Source organism: Nilaparvata lugens, chromosome 2 (genome assembly GCF_014356525.2).
Source record: "Nilaparvata lugens isolate BPH chromosome 2, ASM1435652v1, whole genome shotgun sequence".
Lineage (NCBI taxonomy): Eukaryota > Metazoa > Arthropoda > Insecta > Hemiptera > Delphacidae > Nilaparvata > Nilaparvata lugens.
Window position 1 is genome coordinate 44,282,486 of NC_052505.1, and position 26,748 is coordinate 44,309,233.

The 26,748-nt window shown below is 34.5% G+C and overlaps 1 protein-coding gene across 5 annotated transcripts in view; it reads left to right on the forward strand.

The window, feature by feature from the left end:
* Positions 1 to 641: 641 nt before the first annotated feature.
* LOC111048868 (very low-density lipoprotein receptor) overlaps positions 642 to 26,748 on the forward strand; it is a 351,720-nt gene continuing 325,613 nt past the window's right edge. For all 5 annotated transcript variants that reach the window (XM_039421293.1, XM_039421295.1, XM_039421294.1 and 2 more), the window contains exons 1-2: positions 642 to 798; positions 10,367 to 10,417. In XM_039421293.1, coding sequence (XP_039277227.1) covers positions 708 to 798; positions 10,367 to 10,417 — 142 coding nt within the window. In that variant the 5' untranslated portion in view covers positions 642 to 707. The remainder of the gene's footprint in view (positions 799 to 10,366; positions 10,418 to 26,748) is intronic.

Consider the following 26,748-nt stretch of genomic DNA (forward strand, 5'->3'; position numbering starts at 1 on the left):
CAAAGCCGGTGGTACTATCCTTTTCTAGGTCCAAAACGATGCCAATTATGTTTTTGACAGTGTAGAAATATAATTAATTAATGCAGAGAATCGGCATCGCTATTCTTCTATCTTTATATACTGCCATTATAAGGTGGACCTCACTATAGTACATGGATAACCATAGTTAGAAAAACCCTTCAATCCTTCACCCTATTTTTTGCACCACCATTTTTTTATTCTCTTTTATTGTGTATTGTTGTTGTTGTTTGCATGTATTCTTTTTGTTAATCTGTATCAAACTTGTATGTGTGCGTGAAAATAAAATTTAAAAAATAAAGTGATTGAGAGAACTGCAAAGATAAGAATGGTAAGATCATTATCATCAGATCATATGTGTGACAGACTCCACTTTGTTCAGGCTCTTATCTCCAAATTATTCCCGCCAGTTGTAATTATTTTCCACTTCCGTTTTTTGCAACGCATCATCGTTGTGTATCAATTGTTGCCGTTGCCTGCAGAAAGTGCACCTGGCAGGTCGTTGCGTCGGGAACTTGTGCTTGGCTAGGTGAGTTGCGCGCGCACCTCTGGTGGGGAGACCTGCACCGATCCAAGGAGCATGGGACCGCGCCGCCGCCTCACCGCGCCACCCAACCCACAGCAAAGCAAAGCCAACGCCAGTGTTGAGTTGGAAAGGTGCTAGTCAAGCAGGCGCTTGACAGTTCGCGATGTTACGACACTATGGTGTCTTGGTGTACTGTGTTGTTTTTCTAACTGGATTCTATGAAACCCTGCTACTGACTGTGTCTGCCGAAGATGGTATGTACTCTGTTTTCAAATCAAAATTATTGCATTCTAGGTTAAGGCCAGGGTCTGTGATGTGCTGGCACATGGCGGCCTAGTCGCTAGACGCCTGTTCCAGACAGGTTATCGAGGTTATGCTCACTCACTGCCAACCGTAGCTGCCTCCTAACCTCTCAGCGCTACGGAAGACAAACTTCACATTAACTGAAACATTATGCTTATTTGTTTGTATCGCCATTTCAATAGATAACCTTAGATACAACCGTACAACACTGTATAGTGCCAAATTTCTGTTGTGTGCTACACAATTGACTCATTGAACTCCCTCCACCGTTTGAAAAAAGCGGGCTGTCAACATGTCACTGCTGAATAAGATCCACAAATCTAAAAATAGCTGTTGAAATAGGTGTTTTGGCAAATTACTGTGTGATTGTTTCGGGCGTTGGAGAGACAAGCAAATTGTAATCAGAGTTGCAGTTGATATTGTTCACAAATCTTTAAAACCTTGTAGTCCGTTGTAATTAGTTGTAACAGTTCTATATATGTTAGCACACTATTTAATTTCTTGTAAACTTAACTGATATTTTTTTAATTCTTGGAATAGCATGTTTGTTGACAATAAGCAATTTGAAACATTATTTCATGATAGCTGTAGCATTGATTATTTATTCTCCAGTTTAGTCTATATTTGCATTAATATATAATCCATCACATCAATAATCGTAATACAATGATGAAAAGTTTCTAAAAGAAAATGCACTGACAAAAATTGAATCAATAAGTTACGTGGGTATCGTACAAGCAAAGTAATGAATTGCATTTAAATAATGATATCAGATAAATGAGAAATTAACTAATTATAAACAATACAAATTATCAGAATATAATATCACTTAGTAATCACAGATAATCTTTATAAAAGAGTAATACAGAGTAGCACAGTAAAACAGTAATACATAATAGTTATGTCTAATAAACGAACAATAATTAATATAAGGCTCTGCAAACTATAAAAACAATATTCTCAGTGAGCCATGGTTTCAATCTGTTCTGAATTACATCTTTTGCAGTATGAAGAAGGAAGTTGGAAACCCTTTTACCGGCATAATTGGGGCTCATTTCACTTTAACATGTTCTATGCTACTCTACCCTCATCAGACTCCTGACCCTTGTGTTGTATGCACGAATATCTGAACCAGTTACCCATTTTTCCCTTGATTTAAAGACAAAAAGGATTTGAGAATTGAATCGATGTTAGTATTATCATCTACCAAGACCACCCACTTACAAATAATGAATATACAGTGATACTCGAGAGCTCTGCTATTAGTATAACACTGACACATGAACTCATTGAGCAAAAACTACCTGCGGCACCTTCAAGACTCAGGTTGCTGACCGGCCGACAATCCATTTCCGTTATCTGTTTCATTACATAATTATTATTACTATATTATTGCCCTTTGGTTTGTAGAACTTCATACGTCAGTTGTCCTCGCCGACTATATTATTTCTATGGTACTTATTTACTATAAGATATAGGCGCCGACTATCCTTAATGTTGCTCTAATTTCTGCTCATGTACAAATTCCAGAGTGCCGAGGGTTCACATAATATTTGTTACAAATAGCGAAGCTTCCACATACGCCTCAAGGAAAAGATCTGGCTTTGATGTGAAATATTTGACATGTTGGAATGGAAAATTGATACTAACAAAAATGCCAATTAACAGAAATTTGACTATTACTGCTCATCCTCCTTTTTCCAATCTGTTATTCATTTATTTTTCCCAAATGGGTCTCATACTTGAGATCCTTCTTCGAATGGATGTATTTCGGTTGATAAGAAACAGTGCGGTATTCATTTGTTTCCACTTAGCCGATTATTCATTACGGCGCCTTTACGAAGTTTTTCAAAATAAGCCTATATATCTCAAGAAGCAATTTCCTCAGCGACGACTCCAGCGACCACAGTCGTCGCGGCTAGGGCGCATAAGCTATAAATTCATTAGATTTGAAGACTAATTTTATTAGTTTTTCATGTTGTATGAACGTTATGGCCGCATATGAATTAGAAGTGTTGACTACTAAATTAATTGTATTGCTTTTAGGACTCATATCTAATGAATCATCAAATCCAATAAATTTATAGATTATTTGCTACAGCCGCGACGACTCTAACCACGAGGCATTAGCCGCGCGGCACGAGTCGTCGCTAAGGAATGGCAGATTGAGTGGATTTTTTCTGTTTGAGAAAAACTAGGAAAAATGAAAATAGTAGGCCTATAATAATTTTTATTCAAACTACCAATTCTCATCAATCACATTCGCGTGCTGCCTATGATAGCCGCCAGTTTTAATATCCAGCCTATTCCAATTTGAGAAGATGTCCATTGAAATTATGAAAGAGTGCAAGCTGTTTATTCAAAACGATTATCATTTTCCGGACTTCTTATTTAGAATTCCCCATCAAGCTTTGCCTACCTTCATCTTATGGTGTTGATATGAATAATAAATTATTAGTCCAAATAAATACGTTTGAAATCTTGTCATAGGGGTTTGAAATTTATAAACTTTCCAAATTAATCTAGACTTCCTCTTTTGTGTCAAATTCATAAGCACTTGAAAATGAATAAACATTGATTTACTTATCAAAGTTTGAGAAATCTCTTTCAATTATGATTTTACCATATATTGATCCCTAGTTATTATTTCACAAAATATTCCTGGGTTCCATTTCCTACGAAACTAAATTTCTTATTGTTTCAGCTAGGTACACGATTCTTTTGATTGTGAAATATCCATTCATTCATTTACTTTAAATTATTGTAATATATTTAATACGTTACTTGAAATACTATGGTAACTATTATTGTCATTTTCAAGGGTTTTAACTTGAAGAGGCTTATTTTTGTCAATAATTTGATTTGTATTATACGCTCTACGCTCATACGCATTCTCTAATTTCTCCTTCACGTTATTTGGAAGTGTTGTTACTCAAGAGTGTCATACTGCGACATCTTGTTAACCTTTAACCCTATTATTTGTCTCCTCGTATGTTCTTTGAAATGCCTACATGCCCATCTTCATCGGTTAACCATTCATTTTTCATCTATTCCCTGAAGGCCAAATCATTGAAACTACTCTGTAATTTTTTAAAAATATTCTACACTATTTGTTCAAACTTTCATAATTATTATATGAAAATTGTAAATCTCGTCTTTTCGGGATTACGATGCAATGACTACTTCATTTTGCCCGATTCAAACTCATGAACAGAGGATTATTTTGTTCCATTAATCGTTCTTTTTTAGCTTTTGGTAATACATAAATTTTTATTGACAAAACACATTCGCTGAATTCAAAAGCAGATTGAGTTTGTGTCATTCTGTTGCATTCGTCTTAAATGTATATTATAGAATCATTGCATCATTTAATTCTGTCACGATGAAAACTATGTTGAATTATTCATATAAAATCATACGGGAATTCAATCATTGGAATTCTACTGCATTCAATTATGCTCTAGTTTTGTATCCTATACTATTAAACGAGCAATTTCTGTTTATATGTTTAGATGTTTATATGCTTGTATTTCACCGGATCTCGAAAACGGCTCTAACGATTCTCAAGAAATTCAGAACATAGTAGGTTTATAATATAAAAATTCGATTGCACTAGGTCTCATCCCTGGGAAAACTCGCTGAAGGACATTAAAAGGATAACTATAATTCATCCTTGGCAAAACAGCTGATAATAATTATTTCGTTGTATGTTGATGATGGAAGTGAGTGAGCGAGTTCATGTGTGTGGGACTGAATCAAAATTATGACTCAGCTGTTGAACTTTTCTATCAGGTACTTAGTGCCGGTTGCAAAAAAGCCGGGTTATTTTCAATCCTGATTAATTCCAGTAGATCCATCTTCTTGAAATGGTCTTCTCTGACTTAGTTCACGTGAAATTAATCAGGATTAAAATTTAACCGGCTTTTGTGCAACCGGGCCATTGTGAGGGAATTTTTTGCATTCCTCTTGAATCAATCTCAATTTACTGTGATTAGATTGAACATTTCTGTATGAACTATGAATGTTATTATAATTTCTTCTCTCGTAATAAATTGTTTATGCTTTTGTACTCCAGAGCGAAGCTCGTCCCCGATATTCATTCGCTAAAACAGCAAATTTTAAAATATGTGCATACCATGTAAATAATGAATTATGAGTTAATAGTGCACTGTAATTTTTTACTATTCTTTCCTACTAATCGATTCGGTTACTGAAAGAGGTTTTGAGAGCACGCTGTCTGCCAATTATTGTTTTGTCTGATTGATTATGATTAGCTGTTACGAATTATCAAAACTGTTGTATTTCCCAAACTATCTCATTGCATTTTTCAACAACATGAATATGACAGGCAACAGACCTATGTCCGGTTTCACCAAGCTTGGTCAATACATATGAACATTGTCGAGCCGGGTACGATTGAAAGGTTTGGACTGGAATTATCGATAGTAACTATCGCCATAAAAATAATAACGTAAAAAATTTCGTAGGTTTTAATCATAAAGACGTTCTAGTTCCATGATATAGATTCGAAACGTAAAAGTCGTATCCTAAATCATTGTTCAAATTGAGTAACAGAGATGAGAAGTTCCTCTTTTACAAAAAATTGAAGCTGTGTATTTCTATACGTAGCAATCTTTATGATTCTACAAATCTGTGAGAGATGGATTTCTAATCTCAATTCAATCAAGTGAATTCTTATTTTAGTTGTGATAAATCACTTGGACAGATTTAATTCACTGTACAGGATTGGTGAATTTTTTATTGATTATTGCGCTCTCCATAATTTTCTCCACATTTTAATTTTCCTTGATGAAGAACTTTAGCGAATAGACTAGACCAGACCTAATTGCAAGTCAGGTTTTAGGTATAACAGACCAGAAACGTGACACGTAGAATAAAATGATTGATGAATATTACAGCTACGGTACGTGATAATGATAATCGAATGAGTTTTATTAAAATCAACCCTAACCATTTGGTAGTAGTCGACTGATTAGTTCCAAGTGATTGAATAATCTTAAATTCATACGTTTATTGTATTTGATTCGGATTGATTCTTATAAAAATACTAAGATTGATTATCATTATCAAACTATAAATCTACTTTCTACAAAGTAGTGATACAGTAAGAAATGAAAAGAAAACAATATATGGCGGAGTTAGGTTAGGCGCAGTATGGTACTGCGTTACATTTCAATTGAGTTTCTCTGAGTTCGTTCTTGCCTATTACTATTATGTAACAGTATATTCCCATATAAGTTTTGTATTTCGTTTACTCTCATGTCTGCGATGATGTTGGAAAAAATCCAAAAGTATCCTTAATCTGAATAAGGAAGGTTTCTAAATTTATTGTAGATGAAAAAGATTTCTTTGAGTAAGTTTTTATTTTCATTCAGAACTTTTCAAGGTGTGTGTCTATGAATATAGGAATGCGTTTGTGGCTACAGGTCTGTGTCTGAAGAACGAAGTTGTTGAACCGAGTCTCCAGCCTTGTGACAAGGCCATTAACGGACGTGTTCTCCACTATGGAGACTTGATCGAGTGCTTTCGATAGCATAACAAGCCTATAACTGACCCTTCCACTATGGAACTATAGAATCTCCAATGGCATTCAGAAACTATTTTCAAGTGGATCTCCTACCAACCACCTGCTACCAGGCTAATGTACTTCCTTATAGTTCGTTCTATCCCGTGCTCTTGACAATAACCTCTTTACACTTTTCAGAAAGAATTTATTTCATAATCTAAAAATCCAAATAACTTCTTGAAGAGTACAAATTTAGTCGTATAAGTTAGTAGTAGCCTATTCTTGGCTCATAAAATGTAGTTATAATATCTCAAGAATAGTTCAACGAATTACCAGCTTTTGTCGAAATGGGTCTGCATTCATTTGCGTAAAAAAGTAGCCACTTTTTCCAAGGCTCTTCACAATCACCTGTTATCCCTCTCTAAATGTTGGCCAATCACTTCTAGAGAACTGCCCCAGTAGAGTTCGACTTCACTCTGTTGAAATTTTGAATTAATCTCAATTAACTATTCGTTTTCTATTACTCATATATTTGAATGGCATTTGTGAAGCTCAGCAATATACGAAGGTTTCAATGACCGTTTTCTAAGTAGGGCTGTCCAGCGATGAAAATTTCTCACAAAAGACGATTAGCCTACACTATGTTGTTTAAAAGACGCTGCTTCAATTTTATATCAAGATTATTCTATTTTCTATGATTATCTATATTTTAGCATAAAAGCAATCATTATTATGTATCTCAACTTAACATCTCTTGTTCGTATTTGTTTATCTTTAAAGACGTAACAAGGAATACCATTTCAGTCGTGAAGTAAATAGGCCTACTGCACTGTAGATGCTGGGATGTAGATACACATAAACTACTTGATTATATATCTTTAAATATTACACTGTATTATTAGAAGAAATAGGCCTATTTTAATTATACCAACCTTATTCATTTGATAAAGATACTAAAAACTACAAACACTGCAACTAGTACCCCCCAAAACACTCAACTACGTTCTAAACCATTTGTGTATGGATAGTGAATTCTATTCAGGTAACTTGTTAACAATAAATGAACAAAGTGACCCTCCAAAAGCTTTGAAAATTTTGAATGCACTGCCCACTACGTAAAGCAGAGAAAATGTTTATCTATTCTGTTTTTTCACAATAGTTTATTCAAATCCATTGAATTTAGTCTGATTTTGAAAGAAGAATATGCAGGAATTGTCAAGATGAGAAAGCTCTATATCCTCAATATTATAAAAAAGTCACAACACCTACAAATCAATTGAGACATTGAGAGTCACTTTTGTAGCAGTTATTTGAATGATGCAATGTCATCTCCACCTACTCAACTCATTTTTACTCTCTTCTATTCTATAATCATAAACAATAATATCTATTAATATAACCTTCATAAATAAGTAATTATTTCCATCAAGTACTTATTGAAAATGATTCCCTTCTATCTCTGCAGTGTTTGAGAATATTTTGTTAGTGAGCCAAAACTGTATGCCAAAATTAATTATAATTTTATTGATTCACAACAGTGATCCAAAAGCAACTTATAAACGTTTACCCTCAACAAGTAATGTTATTTGGTTTGGTTCAGCAAACATATAAATTCTGTTATTAATGATCTCTGCTCCATATTGGATGATACTGTCAGCCATTTCCAATATTGCAATTATAGCATCATAATTGTCTTCTCCGTATTACTTTCCTTGCCCTATTTATTATAAGGAAAGTATTGCTTTCCGAAAAAAATTAAGGTACCCCAATTTCAAAATTTCTATACGTTTCAAGGTTCCCTGAGTCCAAAAAAGTGGTTTTTGGGTATTGGTCTGTATGTGTGCCTGTGTATATGAGTGTCTGTGTACACGATATCTCATCTCCCAATTAACGGAATGACTTAAAATTTGGAACTTAAGGTCCTTACACTATAAGGATCCGACACGAACAATTTCGATCAGATGCGATTCAAGATGGCGGCTAAAATGGCGAAAATGTTGTCAAAAACAGGGGTTTTCGCGATTTACTCGAAAACGGCTCCAACCATTTTGATTGAAGTCATCGATAAGCTCTATTCAACTGCCACAAATCCCATATCTGTAAAAATTTCAGGAGCTCCGCCCCATCTATGCAAAGTTTGATTTTAGATTCTCAATTATCAGGCGTCAGATACAATTTAAACAAAAAAAATAGAGTGGTAAAGATTGAGCATGAGAATCTCTACAATTAATGTTCAGTAGCATTTTCACCTAAAATTAAAAATAAGCTCGAAATTCGAGAAAATGTGATTATTCAATTATTGCAAACTATTGGCAACTGTTGATTCTATTAAATGATTCACTATGAAGAGATAGTAGATCTCGTGTGTCTCCAGCGTTATTGCCCTGTCACCAGCTGGCTCAAATCTTTGAATAGTAGACTTGAGATGCGCGGGAACACCAGCGTCAGGTGATCAATTTTCATAACGGCAAGGAAAGTTGTGTGAGTGCGCCACACCAGATTTTTTTGGATTTGCAAATCCCCCTTCAGCTTTGAGGGTTGAAGTAAAAGTTTCCTTTCAGCATCATTTCATCTTGGAAGGTTGAGTGTGAGAGAGGGCTGCCTGCGCCCTAACTTTGCCTTTCTTGGAATATTAATAAATAAATGCCAGCTTTCATATTGTATTCTATAGGCTTCCCTACCTTTGAATCCATTTTTTGTAGGAAAGATCACTGTTTATATTTTCTAAAACAATTCATGTTTCGAATTCGGGTTTTAGCAATTTCTCTGATAACAGAATTCAACTACACAATTAGATTGGTATTTCTAATATGTAGTTGAATGTTGAATGGCCTTCCTCTAAAGTTGAAATTCGTTCGAGTTTGTGATCATCGATAAGGCACTGAAATTCTTTGGGCATGAAGCATTCGATTACCAGGAAATGGGCATAGACTAGTGATGCATACTTATTAATTCTTTGTATATTGTAAGTGTAAGCAGTTCAATGAGTATTGCAATTGGCATCTTTAAACGCTTTTAAACTCATTAATGAGGCAAATATTCGGAAACTGTGTCTCTTCAATATTCGTCGTCAACTAATAATTTATGATGTGATGCATGCAAATATTCTCCATCCCAACAATGTTCAAAGTAAGGTTAAACAAAACAACAATTTTATTTTTATTCATAACTCATATACACCTGCTAAATCATATATAGATTAATATTGAGGAATAGCTTCATTAAACCTTAATTTCTGTTTCATCATTATTTTCTATTCAACAAAGGAAAACCAAATTCCATACTTTCGTCAAGGGAAACCACAAGTAGGATCACTTTTGAAGATCAGTCAATTCAATAACTAATCGTCTTTCGTTGGTTAAAGCTTGTAACTTTGAGTGGTTCGATTCTCCTTCCGCCTGACATTTACATCATCCTCACCAACCCACCATCTTGATTTGGTGAAATAAATAATTGGACAATACTTAGTTAATAAATAGTTGGATTATGATTCTCTAGAATTAGTTTTTGGGCAATGATGAAGAAGCTTACAACAATAAAAATGATGATAGCAATGAAGTTGTTATTGTAAAAATTACAAGATAGTAAGAGTATGAATAAGAAGAAGAATAAGAGTAAGGATGATTTTTATTCCTTTAGTGTATACAAACAATGCTATCGGAAACGTCAAATTATATATTATAATAATAAAAGTTTCATTCCATTCAGGACACAAACAATGCTATTGGAAACCTCTATCTAAGTATGTACCTATTCTCACGAGTAAAATATTGTATACTTTATCTCATCAGTTAGAGAAATAAGCTTTCTCTATATCTAGGTTTATTGCGGAATCTTCAGCTCTCCTCGAGTGATCTATGCTTTATGTGATCGCTAAAATATTTTCATATTTTAATATTCTGCAACTAGTCAAAGGTTATTGAATGTTAGGGGAATGCATTTTCCCTGTAGATGACTTTTAATTCTAAAACATTTGTTTCGTTTTTCTACAGGAAAGCTGCTGGCAGAGCTACAGCAGAAACTGCAACATATTCCAAAATTAGGTGAGTGAATGTTTTTGTTAGGTACTTTTATTTTATGCTAATTTATATCTAATGTTTTCAAGAATCAATGATAAAAAGGTCAGTAATAGATGAAAATTGTTGGTGTTCTTCTCTCATCTTCTTGAGAATACTTATGCTTTTTTAACGTTGACCAATCTGTGTACATTTAGTTAAAACTGGAAATAGCATTCTTATTACAGTACCGCATCCAAAAACTATTCATGCAAAATATAGTTATGTAGGCAGGCTACTATTCATATTATGATGCTAGATTATTAACACCAAATATAAATGAAAATTCAGATCAAAATGTGGACTTAATTCACTGAGTCTGAGATCTCAGAATATTTGGCTATTCAGTGATATTGGGAATTAATTTTCATTTGACGAATCAATTTTAAATTATTATTGTTTCGTACACGCGCTGTGTTGCTCCGTTGTGACTTCCTGTTATTGAAACCTTGGGAAGTGTGAATTAACAGTAATATTCGTTGGCTTCATTCACAGTTGTCTACTACTACCACTATTTCACTATAGAACGGAAACATATCTGTTGTATCTTGTATGCGATCGACCATCGGTGTACATTGTAAAAACATATTTGTTAATTTTCTTCCTGTAGGTGAAATGTTAAAAGAAGCCTTACTACTGTACTTGCATAGACAAAACAAATATGTTTTTTACTTGTACCACTACTTACTAACCAAAGACCTTAAAGATGCATAGACTCACACGTAGCGCTAGTGTCTTACTTGGAATTGAAATCGGCCATTGAGGGGGCAACTCATAAGATTATTACATACCAATGCCTTTGTAATCTATAGTATTACAAATATATGTATATAATATCTCGTGCTAAAATACCCCAATGGCGGCCTTCAATTTCAAGTAAGAGCTATCATTGGGAAGGCATAGGCATTGTGGGTCTATATCTCTTTAAGGTCTTTGTTACTAACCATTTAACACTGGCACCATCACATACAAATAATTGCTTGTCTGTGCCGCTACCCATTACTCAATGAGTATAGTAGCTGGATTCATATTTATAAGGTTTAAAAATTGATGGATCCTGTTTTGTGTAAATGATAGCAGGGTTCCTTCGTGAAACAAGTAAACAAAAATAAATCGCACTTTTATAATTATTCTACTTGGCTCCTATCCAAATTCGGCTTGTTTATTTTGCACTGAGCTTTCACCTTGTCTTCAATTCGGGCTGGTGATGCGTGTATTTGGCAATCATATGTATTACGTGGAATTGTATAGCCTACGAATAAACAGCTTTTATCGTTTATGAATAACTAGCCGTCAGGCTCGCTTCGCTCGCCATATCCGTCAAGCCATGGGGCTCCGCCCCCTGAACCCCTGACTGGATCGTCCAAGAATGAGATCAGCAGGCTCGGTTCGCTCGCCTGCATTGAGCATTTTCATCATTATGTTAAGGGCAGGTCACACCGAGCTCGCGTCCGCGGCGGTAGCAAAGTCAAAAAACTCGCCTTCCATGTTATTAAGTTGTGCAGGTCACACCGAGCTCGCTACCGCGGAGGTAGTACCTCGGCGGTAGTTTCACTTCGCGAGCTAGGCGAAGTTTTGAAACGTCTCCTAGTGGGAGTACCGCTAGCGGTAGTGAGCTCGGTCTGACCTGGCCATTAGGACGATCCAGTCGGGGGTCCAGACTAAACGGCTGGCTAAACGGATATGGCGAGCGAAGCGAGCCTGACTGCTTGTAATATAATATTCCCAGGATTGAAGTAGTAGTGTCCAATCAATTTTTCCGCGATAAATGCATTTAAATCTTCAACTTGGTGCCAACCTAACAAAGTCAACTCAACTTAATGCCAACCTGACAAAATTATTAATTTAGTTGCCAGTTAACAACTGTTTCGAAGAAGTACTCTATCTAGATTATAGCTCTATAGTAACATATGATATGGAAATTTCAATTATAATTAAGAGATTGGGAGAAGAAGAATATACATGCTAAAAGACGAACTTTAAACCATAAAAACAACCCTTAGAGTTAAAATATTGCCAAGAGATTTCTTAGTGCGCCTCTAAAGGGCCAACTGAACATTTTTTGAACGAATTTGAACGTTTTTGGTCCGGTAGATTTTTAGTTATGCGAGTGAGTGAGTGAGTCAGTCAGTCAGTCAGTGAGTGTCATTTCGCTTTTATATATATAGATTCAATTATCATATTTTATACTTTATATAACTAGTAGTTCTGTGAACAGTAGACCTCGCGCAGTTATAACGACGTCCCAAAACCATAAGCACATCCATACTGATACACTAACTATTTATTTGATCAGATCATGCTTACACAAGATTTAATTATCATATAACGCTTTCCGGAATTTAGCGCGAGAAAACCAGAAGACATCTAGGCGCCCAGACGATCTGTTATAAGTTCTTTGCATCCTATTTTTAATAGTGCATAAAATTGTATTCAATGAGGCATGCAATTTATAGTCTACACAGCTGCTAATTTTTTACCAAGTATATTGAATTGCATGCGTCATGGCATGCAATAATTTATAGTCAACTTGACGGCTGATTTATGATGAATAATTCTATAGTCTGATTTTCACACTAATATTGACTTATGAAGGAGGCTCCTTTTTCCTTTTATACTATCCTTGAAATTCAAGTTTGAGAATAAGAATCCAGTTCTTTAAACGGTAATAGTCAGTCAATATTCAAACAATATTCTGTATCAGAATCAACTTCAACAGATGTGGAAGACTTTGAGATAAATCAGTTCTGCCAGTTCAGATGATTAGTTCTACCAAAAAATAGCCAAATTTAAAATTATTTCATTAAAGCTTATTCAATGAAATTAATGAAGGATCATTTTAATCTAATAGAAACTCTCAAGATTCTTGTTTCGAGTTTTCGTTGTCATCCTCTTCAATCTCAAATATTTCTTCAGTTTTAAAGTAATTCTTTTAATGTCCTCTGGATAACGATTCATCTCAGGTATAATATCACTAATTTATGAATCTTCAACTGTGATTTATATGACTAAAGAAATCAATATGACTTTAATAATAATTCTTTTGATTGCTAATGATCTGCATCCAATGGAGTTTATTCACAAATAAAGATACATAATTATAAAACACCTATCAAACTCAATACCGTAGGTTAATAATAATTTTAATCCTAATTATGACACCCCACTAGAATAATATGTGATGGGGTGATCATAAGATGTGCTTCCTTCACACAGACACCAGAAAAATTGGATGTATTCAGAAATTTAATTTGTCACTAGTATTGACGGGAAAATTAATTTTTATTTATTGAATCATTCACAAATATTTGGATATTAAGTATAGAAACAACAGCATACCACATTTCATCACTGTTTCTGTTTTCTGTGTCGCTCTGTTTCTTTTCTTCCGAATGTGAATAAACAGTCCAAGATTATAAAGTATTCACATTCCTCGTCAATGGAAATGTTCATATTATACAACGATTAATTTGTAGACTATAGCTTCAGGTTTTCCCTGTATTGAGATGATTCCTTGCAATGGAATTTTCCTGTTTTGTCAAATTCATGGACTGAGAAATTCTATGTCTACTTTAATTCCCATCATAGAACTCATACAAATGTTCTGATGAAATTCCACTCCTCATAGAAATTCCGTTGATCTTACGTTATTGGTAGCAACATTGAGTTCACATTCATTAATTATTTTGAATTGTTCGATGCTTATTAGAGCAAACCATTTATATGCTTCACTGAGATGTTATGACTGAAAATAATATATTTTTAAGGGATATTCTTCATGACTTTTCGATAGGTTTCACGCACCTCCAAGTGTTTCATATCAACTACAGGGATTATTAACTGCAGATTCAATGAATATCCTGTTCTGGTAGGCCTACCCATCTATTTCTTGTTCTCCTCATCTTTTCTCAGTTGGTAATTCTTTAGATTTTAGAAATTTATTTTTCGGAAAATTCAGGCTTCTTTATAGGCCTGGATTTTGGGTACAACCTATATTTGGCGGCACATATTATGTTAGGCCTTCTCTATAGGCCTAGCACAATCAATCTAATTGGGAAAAGAAGAATACCAGGCCATTCTCTAATCAGTGCCTGATTTAATGAGCGGTAATGCTCACATATTGATTGGTGGGCCGAAGCTCAACCTCATTTTCGCTGGAAACGAACCACAGAGCCGTGTATGACTTGTTTAGCGGACTTCCGAGCCAACCGCTGGCAAAGGGGCAACCACGGTTATGCCCATGCCCCATTCTACGTACTATATATATAAGTACCGTGCATAAAGTGATGTATATACATGTATACAGGTCCTTTGTTGACGTTTCCGTCTGTCATTGTTTCCCGTGTGTGTCGGACGGCCGAACGGTCAACAGTGCTAACGTAACAGCCACTGTTTACATATTAATCGTTTCCATTTACATTCGATTGAATCCGCCGTCCGCGGGCCATTCTAATTACTGCCCTCCTTGTTGCTGTGGTCGGCTTCACTTACGACAAAAAATCGACTCAATGCTCCAGTCTCATTGTGGCCATTATCCCCTGAATTTGCAATTGACAGTGTATTCGAGCAATGTATGAACAGGAGAGAAGGGTTGATCTGTGCTATGAGGTTAGGATAAGCTACACTGAATTAGGTTATCGAATTTGGTCGTTTTGTCTGTGTTAATGGAGTGTAGGTCATGAGAAAAGTACAATCCGGGCCTCTTATTGCCTCTAGTCTCATTAATCCTTTTCGACTCAAACTTAATGGGAGAAATCATCAATTGAAAAAGCCACTGTATTTGAATGCTGATAATTTTGAGCAAACTGCCGGCTATTCAAGTGTGGGAAGTTGACATCATCATCATCATCATCATTTACACTTGATTGCTTCCTCGTATGAGAGCTGCGACCACTACTTCATAATTTCAATGCCTTATGATATCGTACACCAACCCAGACATTTTCTTACTATGTGTGGGGTATTCTGTGTTGTCCAAATTACAATCAGATAATCTATACGGTATTTGTGAACATTGAAATTTGAATTAGCAAAGCACAGCTAGTCCAAGACACAAACTATCAAATTTATGTAGTTTTTCAAGTGTATCAAGAATGAATTTTATGGTCAATTATACATAAATAATTACACTTCGATATGAATTTATGATGTTCGGACTCAATTTATGATGGTGCTGTTGTGACTCATTGCTCTTTATTTACAAAATCGGCTGTCTATTTCTAGTTTTTAATCAACTCAAATCCTATCGCAATCAATGATAAGTCGCTCATTTTGGAGGTCTCTGCAATAACTAACGCCTGTTCAATACATCAATAAACTAGTGATTGATCATTCAGGCCTACAGTGAAAATTTCAAGTCTGTTGATAGTCAAACATTTTGATTGGTAATCAACTTTAGCTAGCACAATGGTTGATAAATGGCAATAAAAGATCGTGGAGTCTTTCAAGATGGCATTCGTTCTTGTAGCTTATCAATCAATGATAAAATGCAAGAACAACAACAACACAAGCAAAATAAACACGCTTTGGTTTTCGCCTTATTTCCCCTTCTCACTTCTATAACTATATCAGAAATATCTATCTTGTTTTCTATCTTTATTTTTAGAGTTACTTCTCCCTCACTCTCATTTTTTGCAACTCTCCAAATAGCTTATACATGTATATATTTCTTCTCTGCGATGTTACTTGTGGCCTATAGCTTAGTCTATCTTATTCAGTATTGTAACACTTATACCAGTCTTCTGTCTGCTAGTTCCTAGTTCTCTCTCTCTCAAAAACAGAAACTCTCATTCTCCCAAACTCATTTTCACTACCTCTTGTAGTTATACATGAACATTCACTTCCTTTATCCCTCATTCCCTCACACTGTAACCAAATTGTAACTTAATCTCCTTATGATTATAATTTCATTCAAACCATAATTTTTTATCGATTTGATGCCTTCTCTATTCATCTCCTAATCTCTACTCTTCGCTTGTCTTCTCTTTCATTTTATATGCCCTATTCACACAGAAAGTTCTCCAAAAAATTATAAATTTGTTATTCACTTCTCTCTCTCCCACTCATACACACACTTTATTATGAGTTCTTCTTATCTATTTCATAATATCGTATATGTCTATAAAAGTCTAAAATCTGGAGTCATATTGGAGTCGATCAATTTTTCTTTCAACACAATGCTTTATCAATATCTTCCTAAATTATCATTTATGTACCCCAATTAGTATAAATTTGAATCATTATTGTATTATATCCATTTGTTTGGATCTCCTGTCTATCTATCATTCGCAATCTTCCTTAATTTTTCTCAAACTCTTATTAGCTTTTTGAGATTAATTAGATTCTCATCAGAAGACTTCTAATGTTGTGGAGATCCCAAAACTATCAAATACAAGCCGACTATACAGAATGTTGTTGTTTATCGAGCTGCTCATTTGAGGCAGCTAATCCGGTTTGCGCAAATCTAGCTTTAACTGGTTGAAAATTGTTGCTAGAATATTATTCCAACGATCATAGCGCTCTTGATATGAATTAAGGAACTGCAATTTATCATGGCAAACTGGATTTGAATGGACGCAAATAGCGATCCCCACTCTGACTTACGTCAAAGAAAACTAATTATTGAAAACTCCTTTTGTTAGTGTGTGGGCATTTGGGCCTCCTGACTCAGGCTAGACGAGGTACTCGGGTATGTCGGGGTCGGGTCCCTAACAACATGAGGTTCGTTCCAGTGCCACTTCCAGTCTGATAAGATTTTTAGATGTTTTTAAGTTCATCATTTAAATGGCTGAAATGCCTTGTGGAATGACTATCAAAACACTCTCCAGATTTGAAGCGGTTGATTATTAGAGTTGCTGAGATTGCATGAACAAATGTGTACAAGGCTGAGGTTAGTTAGTACACTAATCACTCATCACTGTATTTTGTAATGTATTGAGAAATCATATGTTTAATAATTGGAACGTTACCATGGGATTTAGAATAAATAGTCAGTACTTGATCTGGCCTAATGGCATCAAGTTAATGTTGTATTTTGTCTTATTTAAGTGAATAAACGAATACTTAACAATATTGAACAGCGACCACATAATACAAATTTGTATTATGTATGTGTGGTCGCTGGTATTGAACGTAGATGCATTTTCAACGAAAATTCTAGTTCACAATGCAATAATCAAAATTACCCAATAAACTTCTTCCTAACTCTCTTCTTCATAACATTGAAATAGATAAAAATCATTTTTCAAATAAATTGGTTTTGAAAAATTGTGTTGTTTTTTGAGACTTTGTTGCTTCATTTTGACTTTGTTTGATGTAATCCTGCACTAGAAATTGCTGATACTTTCAAACTAATGTTACCTGCACGATTACCAACTATATTCTTGAATAGGCTACCCCTTTTCCCTCTAGGAATCCCTTTTACCTCACAATCTCTCTTCTGTTACTGAAATGTTTTGATACAAACTAGACTGTCATCTTTCAGTCATCTTTAGAGCAAAGCGACGCTTTTTTATCCAAATCGCCTTATTTGTTATGCACTGCATTCAGATACAGCACTTCAAGTAGTGCTGTCAAAATGCACTTCAAGTAGTGATAGTGTCACATGTAATTGAAGCTTATTCTTGATCCATGACCCAATTTGCATAAGGTTTTTCAAAAATAGAAATGAAACCGCGCAAAATGAAATGTTCTGGTGCAAACCGCGCATAAACTGACCTTACATAACGGCCACAATAACAGGGATACGTTTTGCAAACGTCTATTTTACTGTGATGATATCAGAATGTTATTCTGTCGAGTGTCCATCCCCTATTGTGTAATAACTGCTCTCAGAAGCAAACACGATTGGTACAGCAAAATCCAGTTTACCTTCTGTTAGGTTAATCGCTCTAAATTCAAAAGATACCCTCACTAAAGAATTGGTGCTAAGTGAAGAACTTCGCCAAAGCAGCTCAGTTCTCTTCAATTTTATTAAATTTGAATCATACTAGTAATAATTAATCCCTGGCTGGAGAACTCGCTAAAAATTCTTCTGATATTCTGTCAGCTGTTCTATTGGTAGCAGTTAGAAGTCAAGAAAAGTTGTATTGATTTTATTACTTGCATGCGATTGATAATCAAGCTGACAGCTCATTTGCGATTTGTAATTACCGTACACTTTCATTGCACTTTCATTGTTAGTCTATTATTTCCTACAAAACGACGAAGCAGTGAGTCAATTTCTAGGTATATCATACATTCATTTACTAAGGTTTTCCTAAGACTGGGCAAACAAGAACCAAAATCAAACCAAACAGGAAAACCAAACTTTGGGCGGTAGTTATTACCTAACTGTTCATTATACTGTACACACAACTCAATAAATTTCACATTATTTTCTCACATAGATATCTACCACAGTTAGCTAATTAGTTATTGGTGGTGACTTCACTAATAACCAAAATAGCCATCAACTATTTATTTTAGTCATTATTTTAATTCAGACACTTCTTGGAGAAAATGGAAATTTTCAGAGAAGACTGACGCGCAATATAAACTCTTATCAAGTGTCTATCATGTCATTGACATAAATGCTAAATGTTGAAGCTTGTTTATCAGTCAGTAATCAAGGATAGGAATAAATTATGAATGAATTCTTTGATGGTTTTCTAGTTAATGTTGGAATGCAGGTATTTCGACCATGTTTATTCAATACATTGATTTTTACCGAATAATGAGGAACTTTTAAATCAGTTCAATTTGTTACAGAAGAATCGGAATGTCCTTGATAGTTGATTGTAGGTAATAACAAAACCATATTCACCTTATTCGCACATTCCATTTACACCGAGTTATTCTGATAAGAAAAACATAAAACTCTTCTAGAAAGAATAAATAATCGAATAATATTGAGTAATAACAATAATTTTATGAATTGATTCTCCTGTATTATCTGGATGAATCTTCTCATTTTGGATAAAATATTAGAGTGCTCTCCAACAGTATACCTGAACAAATTCATTAGCGATCTTTTCAATCTAATAATTTCGTGGTGGAAACAAACAAGCGCCACGAGTCTCATAATATTGATTGATGGTGAACAATGAGAATCTCCTCCGGTTTGTTGAATGACAAACGACACGACGCAATCACTTAATGAGATTAGAGTTGGTTTTCAGTTGGCGGGCAACTCCTCATCATCTCTACTGACAGAAACGTCATACTCTGCATAATACATATTATTTGTCCAATTTCAATTTTCATTATTATTCTCTTGAACGAAATTCTGTTTCATCACGTGCTCTCTGATTCGCTCCCCCATGTTTTATTCTAATTTGAAACGTTTCGCTTTTTTACCTGAAACAGTGTAATATTATTATACGACTTTCATTATCTTTATTAATTTGAAAAATTGGTAATGTTAATATTATGTTTCAATGAAGTTCATTAATACTTATGCTATATTATCATTATTCATCTGCTTCATATTCATATTCTGGATCAATCTTCTATTTAATTATGGCTCTGGGAATGATGCAATGGATTTTGGAACATCAGCAGATCAGTAGTTGAGCCTCTTTCATCTTCTGAATAATATTATGTTTTTCTGATACCTTATCGTGCCTTACCGTGGAAGTCGGATGATGATTCTCATTATTATTATCATGTTTGATACAATAATAAAAAACTTCATGAGTGGATAATTTATTCCATTAATAAATGAAATTTATTAATGTATAAAATTGATTAGGGGGTTAAAATGACCCCCAAAGGGTGTTACCCCATTAAATGAAATTAATGTATAAAATTGATTAGGGGGTTAAAATGACCACCTAAGGGGGTTACTCCATTTAACCCAATATAAATTCATCTTCTTAATACTATAACTATTATTTTAGTAAGTTCAGGAGCTTTGATTACATGGGCCCATCATGATTTCATTGATGTATTTTTGTGATGTAATGTAGTGGTTACAAATTCTTCAATTTGTAAGTGTTATGAATTCCCCTCCTTTCATCAGTCAATGTAAGATCCATCAGTGAAGTTATGTGCTCGCACATCGCAATTGAATTCCATACATCACTTACAAAAATAGATGCAATGATACAATTGGAGGATCTATTCCCAAATTGGAATGTGTTCCTGTGTGTGTATGCATTCATGAGCGAAGTTAGTGTGGCGTGAGTTCAGTCGTAAATGTTTATGAGTGGCGGCCGCAGCCTTCAAGGTCGTTATCCGATCAGATGATGCACTTTTTATTTGGAAGAGAGAGCCTACGTCACACCACTATTTGCTTAGAACACTTTTTCGCAGCGTCACCCAACTAATGTCTGTCTGGCCTGTTTACGGTCGCCTATTCTCAACTCGTAGATGATCACCGACTAAATAAAACAAACGTTGCTTATTTGTGTTTGTTTTCATTCGAGATTGTTTGCGTGGTTCGATCGCAAGAGGTGGAAATATGCAAGCAATGTCAAATTTCCGTAAATACCTGTCGGTAGTAAACACCTTGTTGAGCTTTTTCCGCTTGGCGTTGGGTAGCATAGGAATTTTTATATAACAGTTGATAAGAAGAATATTGTTCAGATTGGTACTTATCAGAGATGAACGAAATATAGTTTTCGTTTCTCTATGGTACTTATCTACCTTGTAATTAGCATATAGCAAAGATTGCATATCATAACTATAAGTATGAGTAATGAGTAACTATAACTATAAGTAATGAGTTCCTTGTTATAATTACAGTGTAGAAAGAAAGGAGAACAGGGTTCCTTGCTACTGCCTTCTATAGAGGATAATTGATACCCTTAATAATATGTTTTTATATCAACTGTTAAACACCATTGTCAATCGAAATGCCACTATAACGTGCATCTCACTATATGCTATCTTTTCTCTATGTTAATAACTATCGATAATAATTCTCAAGTGAGTTTACTATAATATTATATAAAAAAAATGTTTGTGAATAAAGAGAAGTTGTTATCAGAAATAAATGGAATAATAAACAAGGAAGAACATAATTGATTTAATAATCTTCATTATTCCTATCCTGGAAATTAAATTTATTCGACAAAGTCTATTTTCTCCACAGGAAATCACATTGAAAGCCAGACTTTTCAGCCTTCTTGAATTTAGCAAATATAGTAATTCAATGTTTCATGAATAACTGTACTAAATCACGTCATAGTGATCAGTACAATCGTTTAAAGTCACTTTCAATCAAAACAAATAATTTCACAAGGAAAATCAGTATAGAAACAATCTACATATTATAGTTAGTAAGAGTTTTGGTTATTATGTTTTATTGAAATGATGATATTATTGAATGCATTCGACTTTCCTTGTTAGCTTGTTAGACAGTACAATAGTTGTCCACTGCCCAGTAACACCAATAAATACATTGGTGATCAAACCAACAATGTCATAACAAACGAGACCAAGAGTGAGCGAGAGCGCAATTTGAAATGCAAACAGTGATCATAGAGATAATGAATGGCTTGATTGTTCTATTTGCATATCATATTGGACAGGGGCCGGGCGACATTAACAATTTGGCACTTGGCCCAACTACGCTAGTGCTAGTTGAAGCAACCAAAGCCAACTACTGCACTGACAACTCACTGCAAAACTGAGAGTCGCCACAAATAAAAAGGGGGTGTGAATGACATACAAAACAACTATTTTATGCTCTACTCTAATAGATTAAATGTGTTTTCCACGTTGTTTCCTAGTTTTGTTTCCAATTTATGAAACATCTTCAATTTGTTTACGAATAATTTCTGAACAGCTCACAGAATGTAATTACATTCTATACTCACTGCTCACAGATTGCTGTATGCAGAAAAATGGGTGCAATATTGGAAATATAGATTGAATTTATTATTCGGTTATGACTCTAGTTTTTGATTTGTTGCCCATATACCAGATTCATAGCTATAAACGAACTTACAATAGCAGTACAAATGATAGAAATGATATTTGATAAACAACATTAATAACGTTATTGTGATAATGGAGAGATGGGACGTTTTCTATTCAGTTTGAAGAGTGTCTGTGAAGTCTCTTGAGGGACTCAGAGGGAGTAGACGAAATGGCTCTCTTGTGGTTTTGAGCTATTGATAATTACTTACGTTATTAGCGCAGATTTGATGAAGTGGGAGTAAAAATATTGAAATGAAGAAAATAATGGAATTCATCAACAATGGAAAGGAAAAAGTACTTTTTCAATATCCCAAGTGTAATTTCAACTTGAATCTCAATAGTTTACATACCAGAACGTGGGCTACACAGCCAGCCAGATACTGTAGTTGAATGGAAAATGAAATAAAAGATTTGATCTTTTGTTAAAACCATTTTCAGCTTGAAAACTTTTATAAAAATTAAAAAATAAAATTCACATTTCTAGTTTTAGCCAAGAGTAATATAACTACAGTGTTCTTCTTCATATTTAATTAACCATACTACTGTAATAATAATTATTTTATTTGTTAATAGCACAGCTATACAACCAGTATTAAACATTATACTTTATGATGTTTACGTTTGTAATGTTTATTCTATAAACCAATAATTGTAGCAGTAATTCACTCTACAAAATTACAAGAAATCTTAATATCAATGATAATAATAGTAATGTTTCAAGCGACCTCCAACTGCAACACATACACAGCTGCCGTCTAGACTTGAATTTATTTTGCTGTTTGTAGGAAGTTGGTGCAGTACTTTCACATTCCAGCCAAGCACTGTAGACGGCGGGCGCAGAGCAGAGCAGAGCCTGATAACAATGTAGTGTTGTGCCAAGTTGTAAGCCACCCTCGACTTGATCCCGGTCTCGGTAGGCTATTTAGCGCTTCTAGTCGTTTTTCCGAAAAACCCCTGCAAGCTTTTCGACCCCTGTATGCCGCCGCGAGCGCAAACCATACATCAAACCCACCCACTCACCATATAACTGCAAAGAAATAGGGAGAACAGCCGTCGTACATACTGGAAATTCATCGTCCGAACCAGCCTTTATTGCAAAAGGCCTCCTCCCATGTTCGATACTGATTCTATAACCCTGAAAATCCAACACTTACTAAAGATTTTTCCTCAAAACCAGAATTCAAACCTAGTACTCGTTTCATATTCGTACATGAGTACGGATCTCTTCAGTAAACCTGCTCCTACATTAGATTTTAATTGAATTGGAAATTGAGGTATCATGCAGAATTTGAAATTGGATTTTGAATTTGATTATGTTCATTTTCCTACGTAAATATTGAAATTTGAAATTGCTAAACCAAACATAGTTTACATTTGTCTTTAAGTTTAGAATTATTCAAGTGCTTACAGTGCATAAATTATGCGAATCCGCTATAGTTTATGATTGTCTACTCAAATTTGAAATAAAACTGGATTGACATAATATGTACTGCAATTTATTGTACTACAATGAATGAATCATTGTAAGCAATGCTAATCACTATGTAAAAATCCAATTATAATCCCATTATTAGTGACTCATCACTGGGTAATCTAGGCCGAAGCCTGTAATTTATTCTGGATATTGGAACATTACTCGACAGTTTCTGCGATTCCATAATATCCTCCCTGTAATCTGGTTGGTTAGTATGTTATTATATATGTGATTAAGATTTCTTTCTAGTAAGTAGATACGTCATGAAATTCAAAAGATAATTAAATTAATTTTGGAAAACTAAAAATTGTTTTCAATTTTTATAAAATTTTGAAATATTTTTGCAAAGAGAATAGACAGTTTGGTTTTCAGAGTTGATTCTATGCATCATCTCCACTTTTTTTAAGCTGGAACTGTTGACGTATATGTAGTATTATAATAATAAAATAACAGTTTTCTACTTTAGTTTGAGTTGGAGTTATTGTCACATGGTTCGAGAATAGGAACATTCTCCTCCACATAAGGACTAAGTGATAATTCAAGCAATGTAAGCCAATGTTTTGAATGTTGGAATGCAAACTGATACAAGTTTTCAAAGACTTTGTGACGTCATGTAAAGGGGATAATGGCGTAATTACCTCTCCCCTCTCGCCATTTTACAAACTGGTTCCATAGTAAACTTGTTTAATGTGTGCTTCCCTGGCTCCAATGACTTTTATCAGTAGCTGTTGCTAATTTAACAGTGAACTTGCTCTCTTTTGTTGAAATTTCGTGAAGAGGATTTGACTTATAGTTTGATAAGAGACGAGTGGGCTTATCCACGGTGGAAGGGGTTATCTTGGCTTAGACAGTAAATAATAGAAGTTTGTTTGCAACTCGGAACTGGCGATAAGCGAACTTGTTTCAAGTGCAATCAGATAGGTTCCATATTTACCTCAACTTCTAGAGCTTCGTCGACTGTTGACACTTCTGGATTATTTTATAATCTCGTTTCGAATAAAAAGCAACTGTTGCGTGCATTTAGTGTTTATTGCCAAACTTTTATCACAGGAAAATATTGCTGGTTTAACCATTTCCAAGAGTGGTATCACCTTTAATAGATGCAGCACTTCAACTCATAAACCTTTCTCGCATAATTAAATTATAGTACAATACAGCATCAGTAATACATAAAAAAGGGCTGAATAACTGTCTCACTCTCCCTTTTCAATGATTTGTGTTGTGATCGTTATCAGTGTTGTTATTGTTAAAGTTATTGCCATACATAATTTTACGAGTCATTATTCCGTTTTGCTAACATGCAAGACTTTAAGAATTTTATGTACCATTACAAAAACTGATGCCTGCTGCATCTATTCCAACTGCTGTTTTCTATTCCATAAAACATGTCTCGGTGGTCCAACAACCTTTCCACCCAAAGTGTCACACATGGATGTGTCTAGTGTCCAACCTTTTTGTTTGGTGATATATCTATGTTTATTGTTTATCCATTATCTCGACCCATTGAAAGCGATTGATATGCATATAATCTACTAGCCGGGATACTTGCTTGAGTCAACTGTGCATTTTCACATTCTTTAGCCTGTTCGGTCTTGAGAACTCAGAAAACTTCATGGTAGACCTAGAAGTTGTGAGATATCTTTTATTCAGGCGCAATATTCTGGCATTTAAAATAAGCATTCTCCTTTTGTGCCTGCATAAAAGTTGTTGAAATGCTATGATGTTCAATGACCAACATCCTACGAATGAAGTCATTGACCGAGCGAAGTGAGGTCTAAGATTCAAGTCGACGGTTTGGCATTTCTCTTAATCTTTAAATATTTAAATGTTTATATCTTTATATGTTGCGCATTTACGGCGAAACGCGGTAATAGATTTTCATGAAATTTGACAGGTATGTTCCTTTTTTAATTGCGCGTCGACGTATATACAAGGTTTTTGGAAATTTTGCATTTCAAGGATTATATAAAAGGAAAAAGGAGCCTCCTTCATACGCCAATATTAGAGTAAAAATCAGACTAAAGAATTATTCAACATAAATCAGCTGACAAGTGATTACACAGATTTGTGGAGAAGCCAGTCTATTACTGTATTTTTATAAGGTATATAGTTCCAATCAAAGACCTTAAAGAGGTATGCATCTTTGAGCTGGGTTTACACCAAAGTTATTAACAAAATGTTAATAACTTAATCCTTATAGATTCTATCAGATTGAACGGAAGTTGACAAACACACATGTTCATCATGTGTATGATAAGCTATGTTCAATCTAATATAATCTATAAGGATTGATTTATTAACATTTTGTTAATAACTTTGGTCTAATCGCAGCTTTAAGGTCTTCGGTTTCAATATTTTGTTTTGCAGTCATGGTAATATTATGCGTGCCCATTAGTATCAATATTCTCACATTCGAAAAAACGAATTTAATAGGTGATTAAAAATAAACAAATGAACTAAATAATGCTTGAGAAATTATAATATTTTCGATTGTAAAAAATTAATTTTCACCAGATAGAAAGACTATCACGGAACTGGATGAATTATATCATATGAATACAAATTCAAACGTGAATTGAGTTTGTTAACATTTAAAACAAGTGACATCAGGTACTATTGTGCATGAGAATACTGCGTGAGGTCTACTGTTCACAGAACTACTAGTATTAATCGGGCAATTTCTGTATTTATATATCTGGTTATTTATGTTTAACGGATCTAACGATTTTTACGAAATTTGGAACATAGTAGGTTTATAATATAGAGATTCGATTGCACTAGGTCTTATCCTTGGGAAAACTCGTTGAACGACATTAAAAGGATAATTCATCCTTGGCTGAAACAGCTGTGGATAGTAAAAAAGTGAGTGAGCGAGTGAGTATGTGAAAAATCAAAATATCGCACCCCCGAAATTCATAAGATGACGTATTATAGCCAGCTG